The sequence below is a fragment of the Pteropus vampyrus genome, unplaced genomic scaffold (genome assembly GCF_000151845.1).
Source record: "Pteropus vampyrus isolate Shadow unplaced genomic scaffold, Pvam_2.0 Scaffold167, whole genome shotgun sequence".
NCBI classification, from domain to species: Eukaryota; Metazoa; Chordata; class Mammalia; order Chiroptera; family Pteropodidae; genus Pteropus; species Pteropus vampyrus.
The window spans coordinates 1,937,597-1,958,302 of NW_011888948.1; the positions used below are offsets into that span (position 1 = coordinate 1,937,597).

Genomic DNA, 20,706 nt, shown 5'->3' on the forward strand with positions numbered 1-20,706 from the left:
AATTTTCCTCTAATGAAATGGTCAGTTACATTTAAAGAGAAACTTTTCATCATCGGATTCTGGAAGAAAATATGTAGAAACAACGAGGATTAGAGTATGTAGGATGAAAAAGGCTTTGATTTCTATTAACACTTTATTTTTAATAGTAGGTATACTCTCACTTACAGATTCAGTTTATAATTCCTTTAGAAAACAAGCTGCATATATGCATTGTATTCTTTTTTCTAAATCTGATGTCATTTCTATTAAAATTTTAAAGGAAAAGTAGCATTTCAATTTACTTTGGTTCTCAACACAGTCATCATTAAACAACAGGAAATTTAGTTTTTCCTAAGCATGTGCAGATCATTGTCACAAAAAAAGTCACCCTCTTTTCCTAGCTCTAAATAGGAAAATCTGCCAGTATTCCCTCCTCTTTTTTTCACAAGAACTTCCTACTTCAAGTGGAATATTTAGAAACAGTAAGAAGAACTAGATTTTTCCACATGACTTTAATAATAGTGTTCTTTGTATTTACGTGTCATATATCCTTGGTACTTCATAGCTCATTATCATTTTAAATTTACAAATCAATATATGAAAGCACAAGGTTTAGAAGCAGCTCTTCTCTGCCCAACAGTAAGTTATTAATATGTTATTAACAGTAAGTTATTTTGTTATGAGATCACTCTCATAACAAAAAAAATGAGGTGCTTAATAAATAGAACATATCAATTATCAAATATCTCATTTAGTCAAGATAATTTTAAGAACCATGGAGTTTTAATCATATAAATAACCATATTAAACCTCATAGACCTACATTAATGTAAATATAGATTCATATATCATTCCATTAAAAACTAATACTTAAGATGAATTAATAAATATATATACATATAGACACATATCAGTTCCACAAAGTGGAATATATTTCAATCAAAAAAGTCAGCAAATGTGTAAACGTATTTTAAAATGTGAAGTACTGCTTTAAATTTTTTTCACCAACATGTTACAATTCTGAAGGGTACAGATGCCACTGGTCAGACTGCTGTATATGTTACCAAAGTACCTCCTTAGTGAGAGTAAAAGCATCCATTGTCTGCTGATTCAATTAGGAAGGTAAGGTCTCCAGTTCACTTAGCAGTGCTAAGTTGTGGTTTTGATTCCAGTGTCTTAAACACTCATACGTCTGGAAGATTCTATAAGATCTGTCTCAAGGAAGCACAAGCTACCACATGAGCATCAGAAAGAAGGTTAGCAAGTGACTGAAACAGCTTCTTGACTATTGTCTTCAAACACTGGTGGGCAGCATTCAAATATCTGTCAAACTGCTGTCCTTCAATTTGTAGAGCCAAATGACTGCAGATATTTCTAAACTCAACACTGTCCTGAAATGAACAGCAAACAGAAATAAGCAGTTAGATAGGTTATAAGGGACATTTGTTGTACTTTGTGTATCCAGCTTCCATTCTCATCTCTGATGATACCACTCCAATTTTTCTCTCAGAGAACTACTCTCCTCCATTCTCAGCCTGTGTGGTGTGACTAAAGCAGACCCCACTCCACAACACCAGTGACCAGGCCAGTCAGAGCATATCCCCCCCTCAGCCAATTAGATTGGTCAGGGATGGACAGGCAACCCAACACAGGCCAAAACCTACAGTTGCAGAATATTTGCTAGATTGCGAAAGAGAAGCTCTCTTTAACTGGGGCTGTTGGAAAACATCTTACCACCATAACAGGAGAATCCAAATGAGAACAAAGCCAATGCAGAAAAAAAACAAAAAAAATAGACCCGAAAGATTAAAAAAGACTGATTCTAATAACATTTTCTGAGCATGTCAGCCTAGTTATACTTAAACAATAAACCCCAAGATTCTTCAGCTGAGTCAGTAAATATCCTTTTTCACCTAAGCCATTTGGAGTTGAGCTTCTGTTATTTATTCCTAAAAGAGCTTTGACAAGTACACAAACAGCCTCTGCTCCTATTATTCTATACTCACTGTCTTCAAGGTTCCAATACAGGATTTGGTATTTAATGAACACAGTCTCAAGATGTTTCCAATGCAAATTTAGAAAGAATAGTTCCCAGGGAGTTTAATTAAATTGATTTTTAATCCCCAAATGTTTCACATTCTAAAATCTATAACATGTAAATAGTACACTGAAACTGCTCCACATCATATAATTTATTGTTAAATAAATGGAAGTGACTTCCCACAGACTTCTGGTTCTGGCAACATGGCACACTTAGTTTCTTCAAAACCTACTGAATTCTAAATAAAATAGAACAAACTTCATCTCTGAGCTTGCAAGAAAGTAATGGAAATCTCCAAGGGCTGGAAATAAAGGAAAAATAGATTACTTTAGCTGCCCTCCAATACTCATTAAGAAAAGAAAGTTGGTCTCTTTTGAGCTGGTTTTGGGATAGAGGTAAAGTTGCCCCAAGAATGTGTAACTGTGGATGGGTACTAAAGAGTAGTTTAAGTTTGGAGTAGCCTCTATACCATATACATGTTCTGGGAACATTCGTGCTAAGAAATTGACTTAAAATTTGGAGCTGGGCTGACATATCCATGGACACATGGCAAAAGCAAACAAAAGACTATTCCACGAACATATTCACAGCCTATACCCCACAGCAGTATTCTCATAGAGTCTGTCAAAGACAAACTCAGAATATGAAATGTGAAATACATTTACCATGACACAGCAGATACAACGTACAGCAGGATGAAACTCCAAGAATTTCAGATAGAAACTATAAAGTATGCTTAAAATGATTAAAGACATAAAAGAAGGAATCAAAAAATGTTTAAAGAAAAATCAGGCTTGAAAAAGAACCAAATACAAATATCAGGACAAATACTCAGTGGGTAGTTAAAACACCCAAATAAATACATCTGGAGTGAGGATTAGTAAAGCGAATGATAAATATGGGGAAATTGCCCAGAATACAAAATAAAAAGTTTAAGACATGGCAAATATGAATGAGAGATTAAACAACATGGATGACAGAATGACGAAGTCCAACAGATAAACCTCCAGGAAAGTCGAGACAGAGAAAGGGATAGAGGCAATATTAAAAGAGAACAATGAATAAGAATTATCTAAATTGATCCAAGAAATGTATCAGGAAATAAAACAGCCTTGAGCAGAAAAAGTTAAATGAGATCCAAATCTAAACTCTTATTACGAAACTACTCTTAAAAGTAACCGGAGAGAAAAAGATAAATGGGATTTAAGAGATGACAACACAGACAGTGAACTTCTAAGTCACAACAACTGAAGAAAAGAATGGAATAATGACCTTGAATAACTGTCAACCCAAATTTTTTAAAAAAGTCTAAACTATCAGGGTAAAATAAATATACTTTCATTTAAAAGGAGTTGCCACAAATAGACCTTCACTGTCAGATCTTCCTAAAGATATAATTCAGAAAGAGGAAATTCAATGAAGAAGGCAAAAATAAGATGTAAGAAGCGACAGTGAACAAAGAAATTTAAAATATGGTATAAATCTAAAGATTTGATTGCTCAAAACAAAAATTATAATAACTAACTTGGGGTTTTCAAATCAAGATGATTCTAAAATGCTAAACAGTAGTAACATTTAGGATAGAGATACATTCTAACGCATTGCATTTATTCAAGAGAAAGATGGCAAAACTGATAAATTTCTGCCTTGTTAAGTATGCATGTGAGATGTGTAAGAGTTACCCTTGAAGTAGAGAAATAATACCTAAAACTTCAAAATCAGCAGGAGAAAAGTATATTAAAACTTTATTTGTTCTATCTAGGTAAAACAAAAAAAAAATGAAGAAATACACAAACATAAAGTAAGGTGAATAGAAAGCATCAAATAAAACATATAGTGATTACCAGATTTGATTTATTTTTAAAAATCTATATGTTGTTCACAAGCAGCACACTTAAAACTAAAAATATCTAAATATTGACAGTCAATGGATACTAACATATATGCCAAGTAAAGAAAAGCCAAAATAAAGCCAGAAAAATCATTATTAGGGATAAAATAGACTTAAATTAATAAAAGGAGCTATTCCTCCAGAAGATATAACAATTTTGTACTTGTGTGTACCTAATATGATAACCTAAATTTACATTTAATCCACAAACATAAAAACATTTTAACCCAACTTTCTCAGAAACTAATAGATCAAACAAAACAATCAGCCTAGAGTGAAAAGATTGAAACACTAATCACAAACTTGGTCCAATGAAGATAAACTAATATACATTATTCTCAAAGATATTTGGAATATTTATGAAATCCAACTATCATATAATATTCCACAAAGCAAATCTTAATGAACATCAAATCAAAGTCTATATCATACAAATCACAATGCAAATAAGTAAGAAATCAATAACATAGATAATGTTCTCAAAACATGTATGACTTAAAAATTCACTTGTAAATATTCATGGGTCAATGAAGAAATAATTGAAATTTTAAAATGCTTTATACTAAACATTTATGGAAATACTATATCACGCATTTGTGGGCTATATAGCTACAAAGAGAAATATGTAGACTTAAATGCTTATGTAAGTAAAGAATAATCAATGAAAAACCATGAGCTAAGAATTCAACTCAATAATTTAGGAAAAGAAAAATGGGTAATCCAAAATAAAACGAAAGGAATAACAAAACATTAAGCCAAACTTTGATGAGGAACTAGAGTTTTCTTCCTAATTTTATACAGAAAAAAAGAAAAAAAAAGTTATTCTTGTCCTTAATAAAAACTTTGTCACTTGGGTGAGAAAATCTGGTTGTCTGGCAAAATGTTTATTAGAGAACTTCTTCCAAGAAACAAAACAAACATCCATTTATTCAATTCAGCAAACAGTGGCAGTGGGATCACAGTGTAAGCTAGGTGCTGGGAAGGAAAGATAAACATGCTACAGAGTCCCCTTACTCAAGGATTCGCTGGCTACCATGCTTCTTTTTCTTTCTTTCTTTTTTTTCTCTCTTAAAGCATTCTTGAGTCCCTGCCTTCGTGTGTCGCTCATTTTTGCTCAGAAGGTATCAAGGGACTACGTAGATGATCTGCCTCATAATTCATGAGGCAACCTATATTGCTGGAGCATGTTGCTTTGGAATGGGAAAGGAGATGGGAAATGACTCTGGACTACGTCCTGTAGATCCACACTAAGGGAAATTGTCCACTTGCTTTATAGAAGTAATCCGATTCTAAGTACAAAGTGGGAGGATCAAAGAAACATGCAAAGGGAAATTCAAACTAGAAGGAAGCATTGAAATGTGTGCAGATGTGTGCCTATTAGCCAGTCTGCAAAGATATTCATCATCCAAAGAAGATGAAGATGCCTTTAAAAGTATATCTGTGGGCCTAAAATCTGAAGTCAACTTCAAGTTCACTATAAAGAATCAAAGAAGGCATCATTTGGGGAAAATTATATATATATATAATAAAATTCCACTGCCGGGCTGTACTGATCCCCAAGGCACTGGGTAAACTTCAGATCTCTGGCAAGCTTTGCAAAGTCTCTTTATTTTACTATTTTAGTACAGTGTTTCCTTTTCATCCTTTCTCAAATATATTAACAGTCAAAGAAAACAAATTAATAGGAATAGCTTTCCATGGGACTCTTAAGCCAGGGAAGGGGAAAATAAAACAGGTGGTTGCTTCTCTTCCTTTCTAGAAGGTCTAAAGGCCAACTATGGATCCAATCACCATGGATTCCAATCAAACCTCTCCTGTTTCTGCTGCATACAGTGGGGCCACGAATCACAGCATTGAGGAAACAGCATATTAAGTTGTTCATGGGCTTTCAGTAGGAATTCACATGATCAATATTGGTGATGATTTCACTTATGTGCTTTCAATTCAATGACAGGGCATATCCTCTCAGTAGCTTTTATTTAGCAAGTCCCAGATGCTTCCAGAAATTGTGTAATATCCTACATTGTTCTTTGTGCAAAATTACACTATGGCTGAGCAAAGTAAAAGCAGGTTTTGGAACTTCTAAAGCCTTATGTAATTTCATACTTTGGATATAAAACATATTGATTGCTACAGTGGTCCAAATTGATGGCCAGCATTTACATTTTAAAGTGAGTGACTCAGTGAATCTATTGGGACAATGGTCTCAGCCTGTTTAATTCAGTTTACGAATCAGTTAAATTTATTTCAAATGTGTATCAAGTTTCAACAACCCAATTGATTACATTGGATAAAAGATGATAAGATGTGGTACCTGGTCTCTAAAGAGCTTATAACCTAGTAAGGGGAATAAGACACACAGAGCATATATCCAAACATCCAGTGAAATGTGATGAGGGCTATGGTAAAAATATAAAATACAAAAAATACAAAAACCCAATTCTATAGAAGAGCAGACATTTCTAGACTCATAATCTAAGCACTGCACAATGTTCATACAAAGCTTGTTTTGATGTGTGAATCCTTTCTAGAGCATACCTATACGTGGTTGTCCAAAACTTTCTTGGCCACACTGGAGAAACTCATGTGCTTGGGAGACAACCCATAGCTCTAGTTTTCAGAACATTTCTTCTAAATGATTAGCTGATAGGCAGAATAATGGCTTCCCAAAGACATCCATGTCTTCATCCTCAGAACCTGTGAATACATTACAGGCAGAATAATGGCTTCCCAAAGACATCCATGTCCTCATCCTCAGAACCTGTGAATACATTACCTTAAATGGCAAAAGGAATCTCATAGAGGTTAGGATAGGCAGTCCCCAGGGAGCTACAGGACCCCTGGGATGCAGAGCTCATTCCGTCACTGGAGCATTGGACTTGCCATCAGAGCCCTGGCTTTGCTCCTTTGATAGGCCATCTCTGGACAAAAATATTTTAGCTATGGAATATTTAGTGTTCTCATCTGTAAAATGGAAACAATAATAGCTACCACCTGGACAGCCTGTTATGGTCAAATTAGCTCATGGAAATGCAAACTTGGTATTTATAAAGCACTCTGTTAGTCTAAGGTTATGAGTAAAGTACTCTGCTACATGGGAGATCAGCACGGACAGCAGGAGAAGGAAGGGGAAAAAAGAAAAGAAAAATATGCTCTATAGAAACTTGGAATCTAATTGGTGAGATAAAACTATTAAACTCTTCAGTAGAGATATCACACAGAATAAGATTAAGGCTCAAAAAGAATGGCCAAGTTCACCTCATATGCATTAGGATGGCTACTGTCAAAAAAACTGAAAATAAATCTTGGCAAGAATGTGGAGAAATTGGAACCCCTGGCACTGCCAGTGGGAATGGAAAAACATGCAGCCACTATAGAATGCAGTATGAGTTTCCTCGAAAAAAGTAAATCTGAAATTACCATGTGATCCAACAATTCCACTTCTGTGCATACATCCAAGAATTCAAAGCAGGAACTCTAAGAGATATTTGCAAACCCATGTTCATAGCAGCACTATTTACATGAGCCAAGAGGCAGAAGCAGCTCAAGTGTCTATTGACAAATGAATGGATAAACAAAATGTGGTAAATACATTCAGCCTTAAAAAGGAAGGAAATTCTGACACATGCTACAGTATAAATGAACCTTGAGGACATTATGCTAAGTGAAATAAGTCAGTCACAAAAGGACAAATACTATATGATTCTACTTACATGTGGTACCTAGAGCAGTTAAACTCATAAAGAGAGGAAGTAGAATGGTGGCTGCCAGGGGCTGGAGTTGGGGAGTAGAAAATGGGAAATTATTGTTTAATGGGTATAAACTTTCATATTTTTAATATGAAAAAATTAAGGAGATTGGTTTCACAACAATGTTAATGTACTTGACACTAGTGAACCACACATTGAAAATGGTAAATTTTATGTCATGTATTTTTTTACCAGGATAAACATTTTTTTAAAACCAAACTTTTTTTTTGCCAACCTTTGCAGAAGGACATGAGTTTTGTGTGAAGCATCAGAGAAGTGGTAGGTGGGGAAGACTGTACAGACACTACAGGTGGTGTCGAGGAAAGCCATATTTGACTCACAGGGAAGAGATGGCCTCTGCAATTAGAATGGGTAACATAAGCATAGCCTGAAGCCAAGCAAGGACTAGGACTGGGAGATCAGTCTGAAAAGAACAGAGTTTGGTGTTTTGAACCAGAAATATAAGCTAGTGTGGAGTCTTCAGTGTCACAGTAAATTCCCTGGAGACTTCCAAACACGGGGGTAACATGGCAAACCAGAGCTTTAAGAACACTGGTCTGGCGTATGATACTGAGCACCTAGGAGGCGCTGGGCTCCAAGTGAGGCTCCTTACGTACCTTGTCTCACTCAGTGCTCACAAGAGTCCACAAATATTAGAGATGAAAAGAAATGTGGCTTGAAGAGATTAAACGATATACCGAAATTACACAACAGAGTGACAGAGCTAGAATTAACCTCCCTTTCAAAACTCAGATGTTCATCAAAGACCAATCCCAAATCAGAAATTGGGCCCAGTGCCATGATGACTCAGAATGCAGAGCTCACTGTTCAGTAGGGGAGACAGTCTGGCCAACAGACTGGCCATCAACAGAGCTATAGATGCCACAATGGGATGAACAGGGACACCATGGGAACAAGCAGAGGAGGCACTAAACTAGCTTTGGGGATGGAATAAAACTGTCTACAAGTGAATTGTTGCATGTTTATTTTTGGCTATATTCACACTATTTTTTTAAGGTTAACTGAGTGTTTTGAGTTTTACAAAGCTCAAATTGGCCTTGATCAGATACAAACTAAAGGTTGGACTGTTGGCCCATCCCTCTTTCCTGCAACATAATTGAGAAGTCTTGGCCAACTGGAAGATATTCAAGGCATGGAACCTTCTGTACCCAATGTATGGCCAACTCCTAGCTAATCAGAAACCTAGCTGGAGCTCTCCCTTCCTCTGCTCTGTTCTCTTTTACTTGGTGTAAGGGAGGTCTCTTAGAAAAACCACAACACTTGAACTTTTCTGCATTATGTTTATTAATATGCACATCTGGAGTCCTTGAGCAACTTAAAATGCACCTGCAGAGTCCAAAAAGGGAAGAAAAGTTAAGCCCCTTTTTAGCTTCTTTCTGAAAATAAACATTCCCATCAACACCGAAGGCTTGAAGGCAAAAAGAATCTGGCAGCAGGAGTCATTTTCAAAGCTTGTTTTCTGAAACCAATACCAATGGATAATAAATTTGAAATACAATATGACTTTATAGGCTCCAAAATGCAGATAACTTTTAAACAATCCAAAAGGAAGGTTTTTGGTTTTTTCCTACCACGTCATCTTCAAAATCACTTCTATGTCTACATAAATCATAAATCAGTTCATATTCCCTTAACCACCAGCTTTAAAATAAGTTGATTCTTTTCAAAACAGTCATGTCTTGAGATATATTCTCTTACAATGGCTTCCACAAACTTGTTTCTTTTCACATTTTCCTCTCTCGCTCTCCCTGAATGCCTAATGTCCTCTACAGAGAGTATTAAAGAAAGAATGAGCTTTTCCCCAGCTTTCTGTGATGGAGCCTGGCCTAAATGAGATTCAGCCTGGCAAGTAGACCACTCTCCACTAAAGCCTCCCAGCTCTGAACCCTACAAAGGAACACAAACCCTCTTCCCAGACCCCTTACAATTCTCCATACTGGATGTGTATATAAAATGGGAATGTCGTTTCTCTATTTAGAGGGATATTGTGAAAACCATACTATCAGAAACAGTATGCTACAAATTGTCATTAAGTTCACTTGGTTCATCAACATTTGGCTTTGAACTACAAATTCATAGGGCTTAGAGCAGTCACCAGTTGACTAAAACCCAGATCAATCTCAAATAGATATGCAACTGTGCATTAATAAAACACCCAATGAAGAACCAAAGTATCTGCCATTCACCATAAAGTCTATCGTCCACAGGAAATTAAATATTTTTACTTGTGCTGTATCCTGTGTAAACACTCACAAGTAACTAATGTTCCTTATGCATTTGCTTTGGGCACATCACCATTTTCATTAGAAAAGTCTGTGAAAAGTACTTTGTGATGGATACAAGCACTTGATTCAGGTATGCACACAAGACGAACCCAAAACCTGTAAAATACAGCATGGCAGCATTTCCATCAAGACGTCAAAAATAAGTTGTTTTGTTTTACGGCCTTCCTGCAATATCCTTTGCAAAATTTCATTTCAGAAAGCCTAAATACCCTGGTTCTCATATCATTCTCATTATATAGAATTACAAAGCTGTAATGAAGCTACTATTAGAGCAATCACTGGGCCTTTTTCTAACATATAATCACAATTTCGTCTCAAGTCAGCAGCAATCCCCTGGCTATGACTACTAATGATATGACTGTGAGCACCTTTTTTTTTTCAATAGTATGTGAGTAATTTTTGAAGACACAATTCTAAATTTCCAGAAACTGGCTTCACTAACTGATGCTTTTTGTAATGGTGGTGGCGGTGGTGGTGATGGTGGTAATGGTGGTTTTTGGCTTTGCTAACTAATGGTAATGGACAAAAGAGCACTCATCACCAATGTCTTCCTCTGAGTAACCCAATATTCACACTTGCAGTTTGCAAAGAGCACTACAATGACTGTGCAACCAAAGCCAACAGTTTTAAAACCACTTCTCTTGCTCTATAGGGGGGGGGGAAAAAAACAGTGATGGAATATTTGGTACCAGAATTAGCTAATTGAAATGGGTGAGCTCACAGGCAAGTTTAATCTGCAATGGCAGGAAAGTTCTGCCTCCGACAGTTGGCATCAGCCATAGTTTCCATGAAACTTGCTTTAGAAAAGAACTCTTAGCAACTATAAATGTTTTGAACTCTCAAAGGAAGACAGACAAAACTCAATCAGTGACTTCATAATTGGCTTGTTAATGGTCTCTGTGAGTCGGTCTATTTCAGCAGCTGTAACATCCTAGCCTGGCTTCCTTTTGGTGTCCCGCACATTTCTATGCTCCTTTTGGGTGGCTAGGGCCTAAAGCATCCTTGCTAGTATTACTAGTTTGATAATGATTTTGACATTTACTTGGTGCTTTTTGTCCCCATGTAAAGTGGCCACCATGTAAGGAGGCACACAAATCACCCAGAGTTATGAACTGAATTATGTCCCCGCAAAATTTGTATGTTGAAAACCTAACCTCCATGTGACGACTGTATTTGTAGATAGGGCCTTTAGGGAGGTAAATAAGGTTAAATGAGCTTATATGAGTGGGGCCATGATCCAATACGATTGGTGTCCTTATATGAAGAGGAAGAGACACCAGAGCTCTCTCTCTCCACATGCACAGAGGAAAGGTCATGTGAGGACACAGTGAGGTGGCCATCTACAAAATTAAAGAAGAGAGCTCGCACCAGAAACCAGAAACCAAATTTGCTAGCACCTTGATCTTGGACTTCTCAGCCTACAGAACAGTGAGAAAATGAATGTCTGTGGTTTAATTTCTGCCATTTTGTTATGGCAGCCCCAGCTGACTAGGATACCTAATCTACAATGTGACTGTTGCATCCCAAGTGGTGTGCATTGCATGGCCTGTATGACTGTGTCCTGTCAACTATGTACTCTCACATACTTTATTTCAATGTGATAATACCCACTATAGCTAGCCGTGTGATTTGGCAGAAAGCATCACATAAAACCATGTTTAAATTGTGGACCATCACTTCCCAGTAGTGAGATCTTCAGCAAAATCCTAAATTTTCCTGAGCCTCAGTTTTCTCCTGTAATAAATGTTTGTCAAGCTGGTTAACTCCATCCTTTCCACCAAATTTAACAATAATCAGTATTGCTAACCACTTCTTATCCACCATGAAGAACTCATTTCATGTTTTGTTTTGTTTTTTTTTGCGTAAGTTTGATAATCTCTACATGTAAAAAGGAATATTAAGAAAAAAGTACAATACTATAAAGATACCTATTCTTATTGTGGTGAGAGTTTCTCTGCCTTCATGCCTGAAATTTCCATTTCCTTCATCCTCAGTGGTTTGATCATTGAGCTACTTAATGATGACATCTCTAAGCCATTGAGCATGGGCTAAAGCTGACCTCCAGTTAGAGGAGGCTTATTGGAAGTCTCTGGGTCATCTTAACTTTGCTTTGCCAATGGTTCCAGAAAAGTTTATAAGAATTCATGGGTCAGATCTATCAATATCGAGAATGGAATTCATGATAATAGTTAAAAAGAATTCATGAGGTATCAACCCGTTAATAGTAATAACAACAATTAATAACAATAATAATAATTTTAAAAGCTCAAAGATATCGAGACTTACTATGGGAAACCACTAGCTATGACCTTACATGCATTATCTCAATAACCGTATAAGGTTAACTATCACTAAACCCACTTTTCAGGTGAGGAGACTGAGGTACAGGAAGGCTCCTAGCCCGAGAGCCTACAGCAGGAAGTGGCACAGTAGGTTTGAAATGCCCTGTGGGACCTGATAGCTGTGCTGTGCTATCTCCACTTCAGAGTTCCTAATACCTGCCATGTGGCTTTAGTTCAAGTGAGTCCTCCTCTTTACGGTGGCAAGTAACACTAGAGAAGAGAACTGAGGTTCGGGAAGTTTCCATATACTTCCAAGTGATACACAAGTGTCATTTCCATTAGCACAAATCCTCCTGAAACCATTCTGGTATTATAAAATTAATCTGCATGTTCTTAATTTAAAAATATAAAAAATATTCTTCCAAATTATTTGAATTAACACTAGTATTAATGAAGCCAAGTCTGTACAATCAACCTGCTAGAAAGGCTGTGTCCTTATGTCTAAATGCTTTATAATCATTACTCTACAGACTAAATGAAGATAATACCTTTCCTCCAAACCTCAAACCAGGGAAAATTCTGAGATGTTGGCCAGGAGGCAAGTCATCCAGAGAAATCTCTCCCTGCTTCTCTCCCAGAAATCTGAAAAAAACTGGCTGTTTTCAGGAGCCCTAAAACTCATTACTCTCCTGCAGGTGAATAGCAGCAGATGCCAGTAGTAAAAAAAAAAAAAAAAAAAGCTGCAGATCTCTGTTCCTAATGAGCACTCTGGACACTTCTAGAAAGTGGCAACACAACCAGATGTCTGCATGTTTGCTCATGACAAGGAAGAAAAGAAACATGACTCAAGGGGCTGAGTAGGTGAAGGAAGCTTCAAGCACATTTACAGACTGAGAAGGATTGGCAGAGTGGCGGCAGCAGAAAATGCGAGAGGAGGGAATTGATAGAAAAAGCTCTAGGAGCAGATGAAAAATTTGTTCCAGTACTTAAGAGAAAAAATTTACTTAAGGGCAGGGGAGGGGTGGTACGAATCAAACAGCATTTTTTTATTAGAGACAAAAAAGAAAATGAGCGGAGATGAGATTTTTTAGGTAGAAAGGAAGATATTTGAGTCAGATGGCCTCAGTTTTCTCGAAAAAGGAATGAGAGGGGTGAGGTTTGGATGAAGAAACTTGAGGGTAGAAAATGTTTAGGACAAAAAATCAAGCGGAAAGAGTTAAAATGATTGCCAAGTAGAAGTGACAGCCACATGAAGCTTAATGGGCATGATGTGTAGTCCAGAGCAGAAGACACCATTGCCACCAGCTGGGTCAGGCCCTCTGACAATTATCTTCTAACCTGTTCTCCAAATCTCGGCTTTGCTTCCCATGATTTATCTAGACTCCAGGCCTTGCCTCAATTATTCCAATGGCTACCTTTTGCCTGCAAGACAATCTAAGGTCCTCAGCATGACACACAGGCCTTTCCCCATCTGAGCCCACTTACCTTTCCAGCATCCTTTTTTGCCTTCTGCCATAATGAACTAATTTTCATTCCCCACAAGCCCCAGACCCTTTCATTGCTCCTGGGTTTTGGATCACACAGGGTCTTTGAAGTGCTTTTTTTCCCTTTAACGCCTGAGAGAGCAAACATTTTTTTTTTTTTTGCCAATCTATATATTCTCCTAACATTATATAATACTTCTAATTTCATCAATTCTAAGATGCAGTTTTTCACATTTCAAAAATCTCTGAAATTAGGTTTTATCTCAAAATCAAAGGTATGCCATTATTTAATTGGTAAGATTTTTATTTCTTGGAGGTACAAAAAAAGGTGCATCTTACATTTGAGAGTATTGGTGAAATGCAGCTTTATTATTTAACACTCTAAGGTAAGTGGAGTAGGACTTCACGTCTAGAGGTGGTCTAGTTGCGCCCCGCCCCCTCCGCCGCCCCTCCTACCCCCCACACATTTGGCAATACTTGGTTGGGTGTGTGTATGTTGCTGGCATCTCGTGGGTAGAGGCCAGAGATGCTGCTAAGCACCCTATAATGCATAGGACAACTCGCCCTCCCACACACACACACACACACACACACACACACACACACAACAGTTGTCCAGAGAAAATGTCGATAGTGAGGAGATTGAGTATAGAGTAACAATGCTTATTTGGGTATATGATATGCTTTATTGTGTTCGATTTTTAAATGTCTTGTACAGTGTATAATGCATTCTAATATAGCAATTTTCTCCGAAACTTTGGCTTGTAGAGCTAGAATGGTAATTCCTGAGAAGTACTCCAAGCTTTCTTCATCACCCCTCCCCCATTTCCTTCTGATAGACTCCCAAGGGGAATGAATAAAGCAATGTTCCAGGTCAGAATTGGAAAGCCAGGTCTCAAAGTGATTTATGACCTTAAACCAATTAAGTTGATTAATGGCAAACCCAATGCTGGAATCCAGACCCCCAGGTTTCTATGATTCCACTCACCTTGGACGGCAGCTGCTTTATTTCCTGGCTAACTAGTTTGGTACCTTAAGGGGAAACTGCGTCCTACAAATATGAGCTGCACGATTTAGCAGGAAGTTAGCATTAGTATTCACGCTTCAACACCCGGGACTCTATGAGAATTTAGGAGGGCTCTGTAAGGTCCCTGAGCTCTGCGAGGAACTGTATTTATGCAAAAATAATTGCGATTCATAAGCTTGAAAGAACTTTAAATTAATGTAGGCGATTTCGTCATAAAAAAAAAAAAGCAGAGGAAACTTAATACGTATATTTAAGGCTCTGGAGGAAGGGCGATTAATTTGGAAGGGGGACTAGGGGATTCTGTCTTCCAAGCCTAGAAACTGCACCTGTGGAAAAAGCCTTCAGCTGGAGCAGGAAGCCGATTTATGTGCGCTAGGAAGGAGTTCCAGAGGCCTTTGGGAAGCCTCCTGCCGGTCACAGTTCCTCACGCAGCCTAGGCCCCAGATGGGCCCCGAGTTCCCTGCCCCAAGTGGCGAGTCTCCGGCGTGTCACCTCCCCGCTGCACTCTTCAGAGGGGTGAAACACCATGGGCAGCTCCGCTTGATATCCTGTGGCCCCACCCGGTCTCTGAGCCCCGCAGCCGAGACCTGCAAGAGCCTCCTGCGCCCTGCAGGCAGATTCTGCGCTGAGGTGGGGGATGGGGGATGCTGGAGGCCAGACTCACCTTTAGGTGGATGGGGGAAGGACCGCTCTGGCTGAAGGGGGCCCAGCAGTGTCTGCTCCAGGCTGACCAGCTCCGAGGTCGAGTCCACCACGCGGGCCAGCACGCTGCGCATTGCCATTCGGGCCAGGGTGCAGGGCTCGCGACCCCGGGGAAAGGGCCCCAGCTCCGCGCCCCACTCTGCTCCTCGCACCACCTCCACCTCTGGAGAGCTCGCCCGCAACCCGGACTCCTCATTCTTGGACCCCTTGCCCCAACTGCCCTCCTCGCACCCCAACCCTGGCTCGGCCCGCAGCGGGCCTGAGCGACGCGCTGGAGCGGCGGACACGTGGTCTGGGTTGCGCGGATTCTTTGGGGCGCCGGGACGGTCCCCCCACCCTCACTCCTGCTACAGCAGCTGCAGGGTCTACAAAGCCAGCATTTGGTGGCTGATGGAAGACACTAAGGGCGCGGGGCTAGCCATCGCCTCTGCCGCCGGCTCCGCGCGCACCGCGTGCAGGTGGAGCAGCGAGCGAAAGAGGCGGGGCGTTTGGGGGTCGCCAAGGTCACATTTCCTAACCCTTGGCTCCTCCGCCTCCCTGCCTCTCGATGTGTGGGGCCGGCCCTACCCCTGGCCCACAGTCGGTGACCCGCGCTGGCCCCAGCATTCGCTTTAAGTCCGAATAGCCTTGTTAGAACACAAGGCTGCTTCAACTGCTGCTCCGCGTGCACTTGATGATCGGCCAAATGCTGAGCTCTGGTTCTTCCTCTTCTCCAGGGTTTTGTGGGAAAACGTGCTGCTTTGTGCGGGTGCATCTATCTGTAGTATTATCCCTCCCCCTTCTCCTTTGAAGGATGTCTGCCAGAGACCATTCAAGCCCTGAGGGCCGGGGGGCGGGGGGTGAGTGTAAAAGACTCACCCGGGAGAGAAAGTGTGAAGAACCAGAGAAAAACTCACAAAGGAAGATTGTGCCTTATCCTCCTCCCTCCCTCAGCCCTGGGGGAATTTTCAGGATCTTCTCGGAGTAGCCTTCAAGGCCCGGAGTTTCCCAAACAGAAGAAAGGAACTAGTGTGTCTCGAAGTTCTGCATTTCTCTGCTTTACCACAAGTGCTCCAAGAGCCTGACCGCGGAAGTGGTATCAGGGCGCAGCTCGCGATGCCTGCTCCTGAGTGACTCTGGAAGTGAGAGCCAGGCACTACCCAGATGAGGAGCCTAAACGGTTTTCTGTGAAACTCCCAAAGGACTTAGGCAGCAGGGTTTGAAGTGAAATCCTTTTACGAACCATGAATCCAGGGACAGCTGTCCAAATAGTTGCCGGTTTTAATTAAGTCTAATTTCTCTCTTCCTTGACTTAGGAAAAAAGACTGGCAAATTTAGGCTTTGATAGATTTAAAACTATCGGTGTATAATTACACTTTTTGTTTGTTTGTTTGTTTTTAAAGAAAGGACATTTGAAGCATGGTATGGAGGACTGTTTCTGCTTCCTTCCTGCATGGGAAACCATTTAGATAACCTAACAATACAGTAAAGCAGGGGGCAAGGGTGCATGCATGCCCATCACAGACAAATGGACCCTAGCAGACCCAGAGCGTGGGACTTCAGTCTTCCTTTAGAGGAGAGAACCCTTGGTGCTGGGGAGTGAGATCTAGAGAGGCCCTTGCTTCTGTGGGAAAGCTGCTTAATGACTATTAGCCTAGAGAGGCGGTCAGGGAGGATATGGGGGTTTGGGGGTGGGGTGTTCAGGGTCCTTTAAGGTTTCTTTAGCTCTGGAATTATATGACCTCACATAATCCTCCCAACTCTCCAGTGATGGTTCCTTCTCGTTCTCAGTATTTTCTTCGCCTATGAAAACAAATCCCAATGCCAAGGTAAAGAAAATCTTTCTTAAGCAAAAATGAGTACGTTCACACTAATTATAAGTAAGTAAAAATGCATGTCTGTGCATTGACAGAGAGGAAATTACTGTGGAGAGAAGCAAATAGTTTAATTTTGATTAGATTCTCTTGCCATGAAGTTTCTTAAATTATAATAAAAAATAGAAAAATTCTTCGTCGTGTGTGTGTTTTATCCACAAATGTTGAAATTCATTAGATTCAGCAGAGACTAACCAGGAATAGCAAAAATTAACTCCTAATTTTCACAAAGCATGTCAGATCTCCAGGGGCGTTCCTCTTTCCAGATACAGGAAATCCAGTTTCATGCACTAACTCTTCTACTATCAAATGGCTGACTGCAAAATCTTCTTGACAGATGGAATTCCAGCCAATAGCAGAATTGAAATCACTAGACACAGGCTGAGGCCCCAATGTCCTACATACCAGGCTGACTCTGAAAGCCAGGAGAACAACTGAACTTAAGGGGGCTTGAGAGAAGGGGGCCAGAAAAGTATGGGGCCTGTGGGATGGTACATGCAGCATAAACAGCTACCTGGGTTTTCCAGTGTCCTTTAGATAGTGCTGGATTATCTAATGATTCAAGGCTTTGTCTGTCTTGGCCATGGACCACACTTTCTTTTGTTATGACCTTGAAATAGCTAATGTTCCAAAGCTGGAGATGTGAGGCCCTACCTGAGGAAAAGTATTTATAGGCTACTGAAGTCAGTCAATAGCATAGCAGATCTACTTTTGATCTAAAACACCTCCAAAGTTATATTTTCTGGGTTATCATTTAGAACTCCCTATTCAGTATACTGACAAATTTTGGGCCACTGTACAATAAAAGGCATATTCAAAAGGATGAAGTACTGGACGCATGATGTTTTTGCTTCACAGTATCTATTTCACTATTTTATAGAAAACATACCCTCATTTCCCAGTAGATATCCCTCTTCCTCCTCCATATTCAGTCCATGTAGTCAGATGGGATAAACCCATCAGACTGCAGAAGTGGAATGGGGCATTGAGGCTGAGGCTAATCACACATCACATTCCTATTGTGAATGGACAGGAATGGACGCATGACCCAATTAGAGCCAATATGACAGTATCACTTAGGATGATATCATTTAGGACAATATCATTTCAGCTGAACGTGCCGAATAAGACAAAACAGTGGAACTAGAAGAAAGGCTAAAAGATGAACCAACATAAAAGATACATTTCCTTCTAACAAGAAAATTTAATATAAAATAGTTTACACTGTATGAATAAGTCATTGTCTCGTCTCCGTCACAAGTAAGGTAAAACCTCTCCAGGGTTGGTTAATCTCCAAGAGTGCTCATGGATGTGAAACTGAGAAGATTGAGTTCTGGAGGTTCTGCAGCCATCCTGTGAGTCTGTGGGGAGAGCCTTTCTATGAATGAGCCAACACTAAGGAGAGAAAAGCCAAGAGGTCTACAGAGAGAAAACAGCGGCTTTTTAACATTTCTGGAGCCCCCACGTTTAGCTACAGAAGAAGACACCCCACCTCTGAGCTTTTCATTCAGACAAGCCACTAAAATACCTTTTTGCTTGAACTACTTTGGGTTAAGTTTACTGCCTCTTGCAACAGAAAGTCACAACTTAAGCAAACTGCTTGATGTTTGTAATAGGATAGATAGAATGTTAATGGAGTGATCCTGTGACCCAATGCCCCTCAGGCAAGCACTGCTAAAAGGTCCTTTCAACCATTTGCAACAGTGTCTTTGTCATTCATGTAATCTTTCTACTATTTCAGCAATTGTGGGAAAAGTTCTTTGAGTAAGGCTGGTCATTGCTGACAATTGATGTGAGAGAAAATGGGCAATGGAATCATTCATGACTCTGGATACTGTGGGATAGAAAAGGGAAAAGGGTAGAAAATTCAGTCTAGTGAGAAGCAATTTTCCGCCTGTTAGTGGACAAGGTAGAGTGTTGTTAGATAAACAAGGATTTTGTTGCTTCTATTTGTTATTTTCTCACGTGAGCAAAAGATATAAACTCTTGTGTGGAATCATGAAGAAGCCAGGCCCAGGGAGAACAGACGGGAGCTGGCAGAAGGTACAGCTCTGTGGAGCCTTCCTCAAAGGACTTGGCAGAGCCTGGATACATTTGAGCCCTCCTTATATACTTTGGCACTTTTCTCCAAAAAGGATCCAAGAGAATTCCAGAAATGAAGCTTTTAACCTTCAACACACCCTGATGAAGTTCATAGGTGGGGGCAAAATAAAACATGTCTAAAGAGGCCAGAGTTATTATTCTTAAATGAAAATTGTTATTGAGAAGAAACAGATGCTGAATAGATATACCAAGATATGAAAATGTTTTGTAAAAGAGAAAAGAAATGAACTAGGAAAAGATGGAGGCCCAACGAAGAAAGAGCAAAAAAGATCAAATTCCCCTTTTAAACATGCAATTGTAACATTTGAATATGCCAAGTCATAAAGATGCACATGCAATTCTAACTTTGGCCTAAACATTTGATTTTGAAGAAAAAAATAAAAAGATGCAATCACGCCATGAAACCTCTGAAATGTCAAAAACAATTGTTTACACAGGGCAATGTGTTTTCACAATGTGTTTTCACATGTTTTCATCATATATGTGCTGCCTGTCCAGACCCTATTAAGCTGGTGAAGCTAAGTGAAGCTTAGTAAAACTAAGTGTAGAAAAATAGGGAAGTTTAGTAAAGGGAGGGAAAAGAAACATGAAAAATGTTGAATCCCACCTGCCTGTGCCAACATAATCTGATGTGCAACTCAACTCCTCAACACAAAATACTATTTTTCCTGGACATATAAATAACTTTACTGAATTTTGTCTCAATGATAAGTTTATTTCCAGGAGGAGTTCTTGACGTTGGCAGAAACATTCAAAAGTATATTTTAAAAGAGATGTAATTTTTCCTAATCCTTGTAGCTTTGGTAGCTAATTTGGTTTTTAAGAGTGACAGGATGGTAATGGATTTTCCTGCTGTCTACACATGATTTCAACAAGAAATTGCTGGGTTTCTCCTTCCATTTCTAATTACAAAATATAACCTCTAAAGAATAACCTTCTCCTTTGAGGGTAAAATTAAAAACGTGCTTGATTTCCTAAACTACTTCAATTATCTGTGTAGATATGGCTTGTAACATCAAAATGGAGATGGGAGAGTAATAGTAATAAAAATAGGAAAAGAATAAGTGTAGGATGTGGTTTAATGCAACTATATCCCAGCATCTTAGTAAAAAAAATGGGACCACCCTTGTCACTTTCACCTTGTATGTATTTCCAAGGTCCAGTAAGTAAGTACCTTTTTATAGAAAGAAATGATCACCTTGGGTTGATATACTTAAAACTAAAAAAAAAAAAAAAAAAAAGTCTTCTCAATCCCTTTGTATATTCATTCATCTTCATTCCTTTCTACA

At 39.3% G+C, this 20,706-nt stretch overlaps 1 protein-coding gene across 1 annotated transcript; it reads right to left on the reverse strand.

The window, feature by feature from the left end:
* Positions 1–1,163: 1,163 nt before the first annotated feature.
* DLEU7 (deleted in lymphocytic leukemia, 7) lies at positions 1,164–15,883 on the reverse strand. The gene is given in 3 exon segments (XM_023536686.1): positions 1,164–1,370; positions 15,424–15,438; positions 15,440–15,883. Coding segments are annotated over 3 exon segments (666 nt in total).
* Between the last annotated feature and the right edge of the window lie 4,823 nt (positions 15,884–20,706).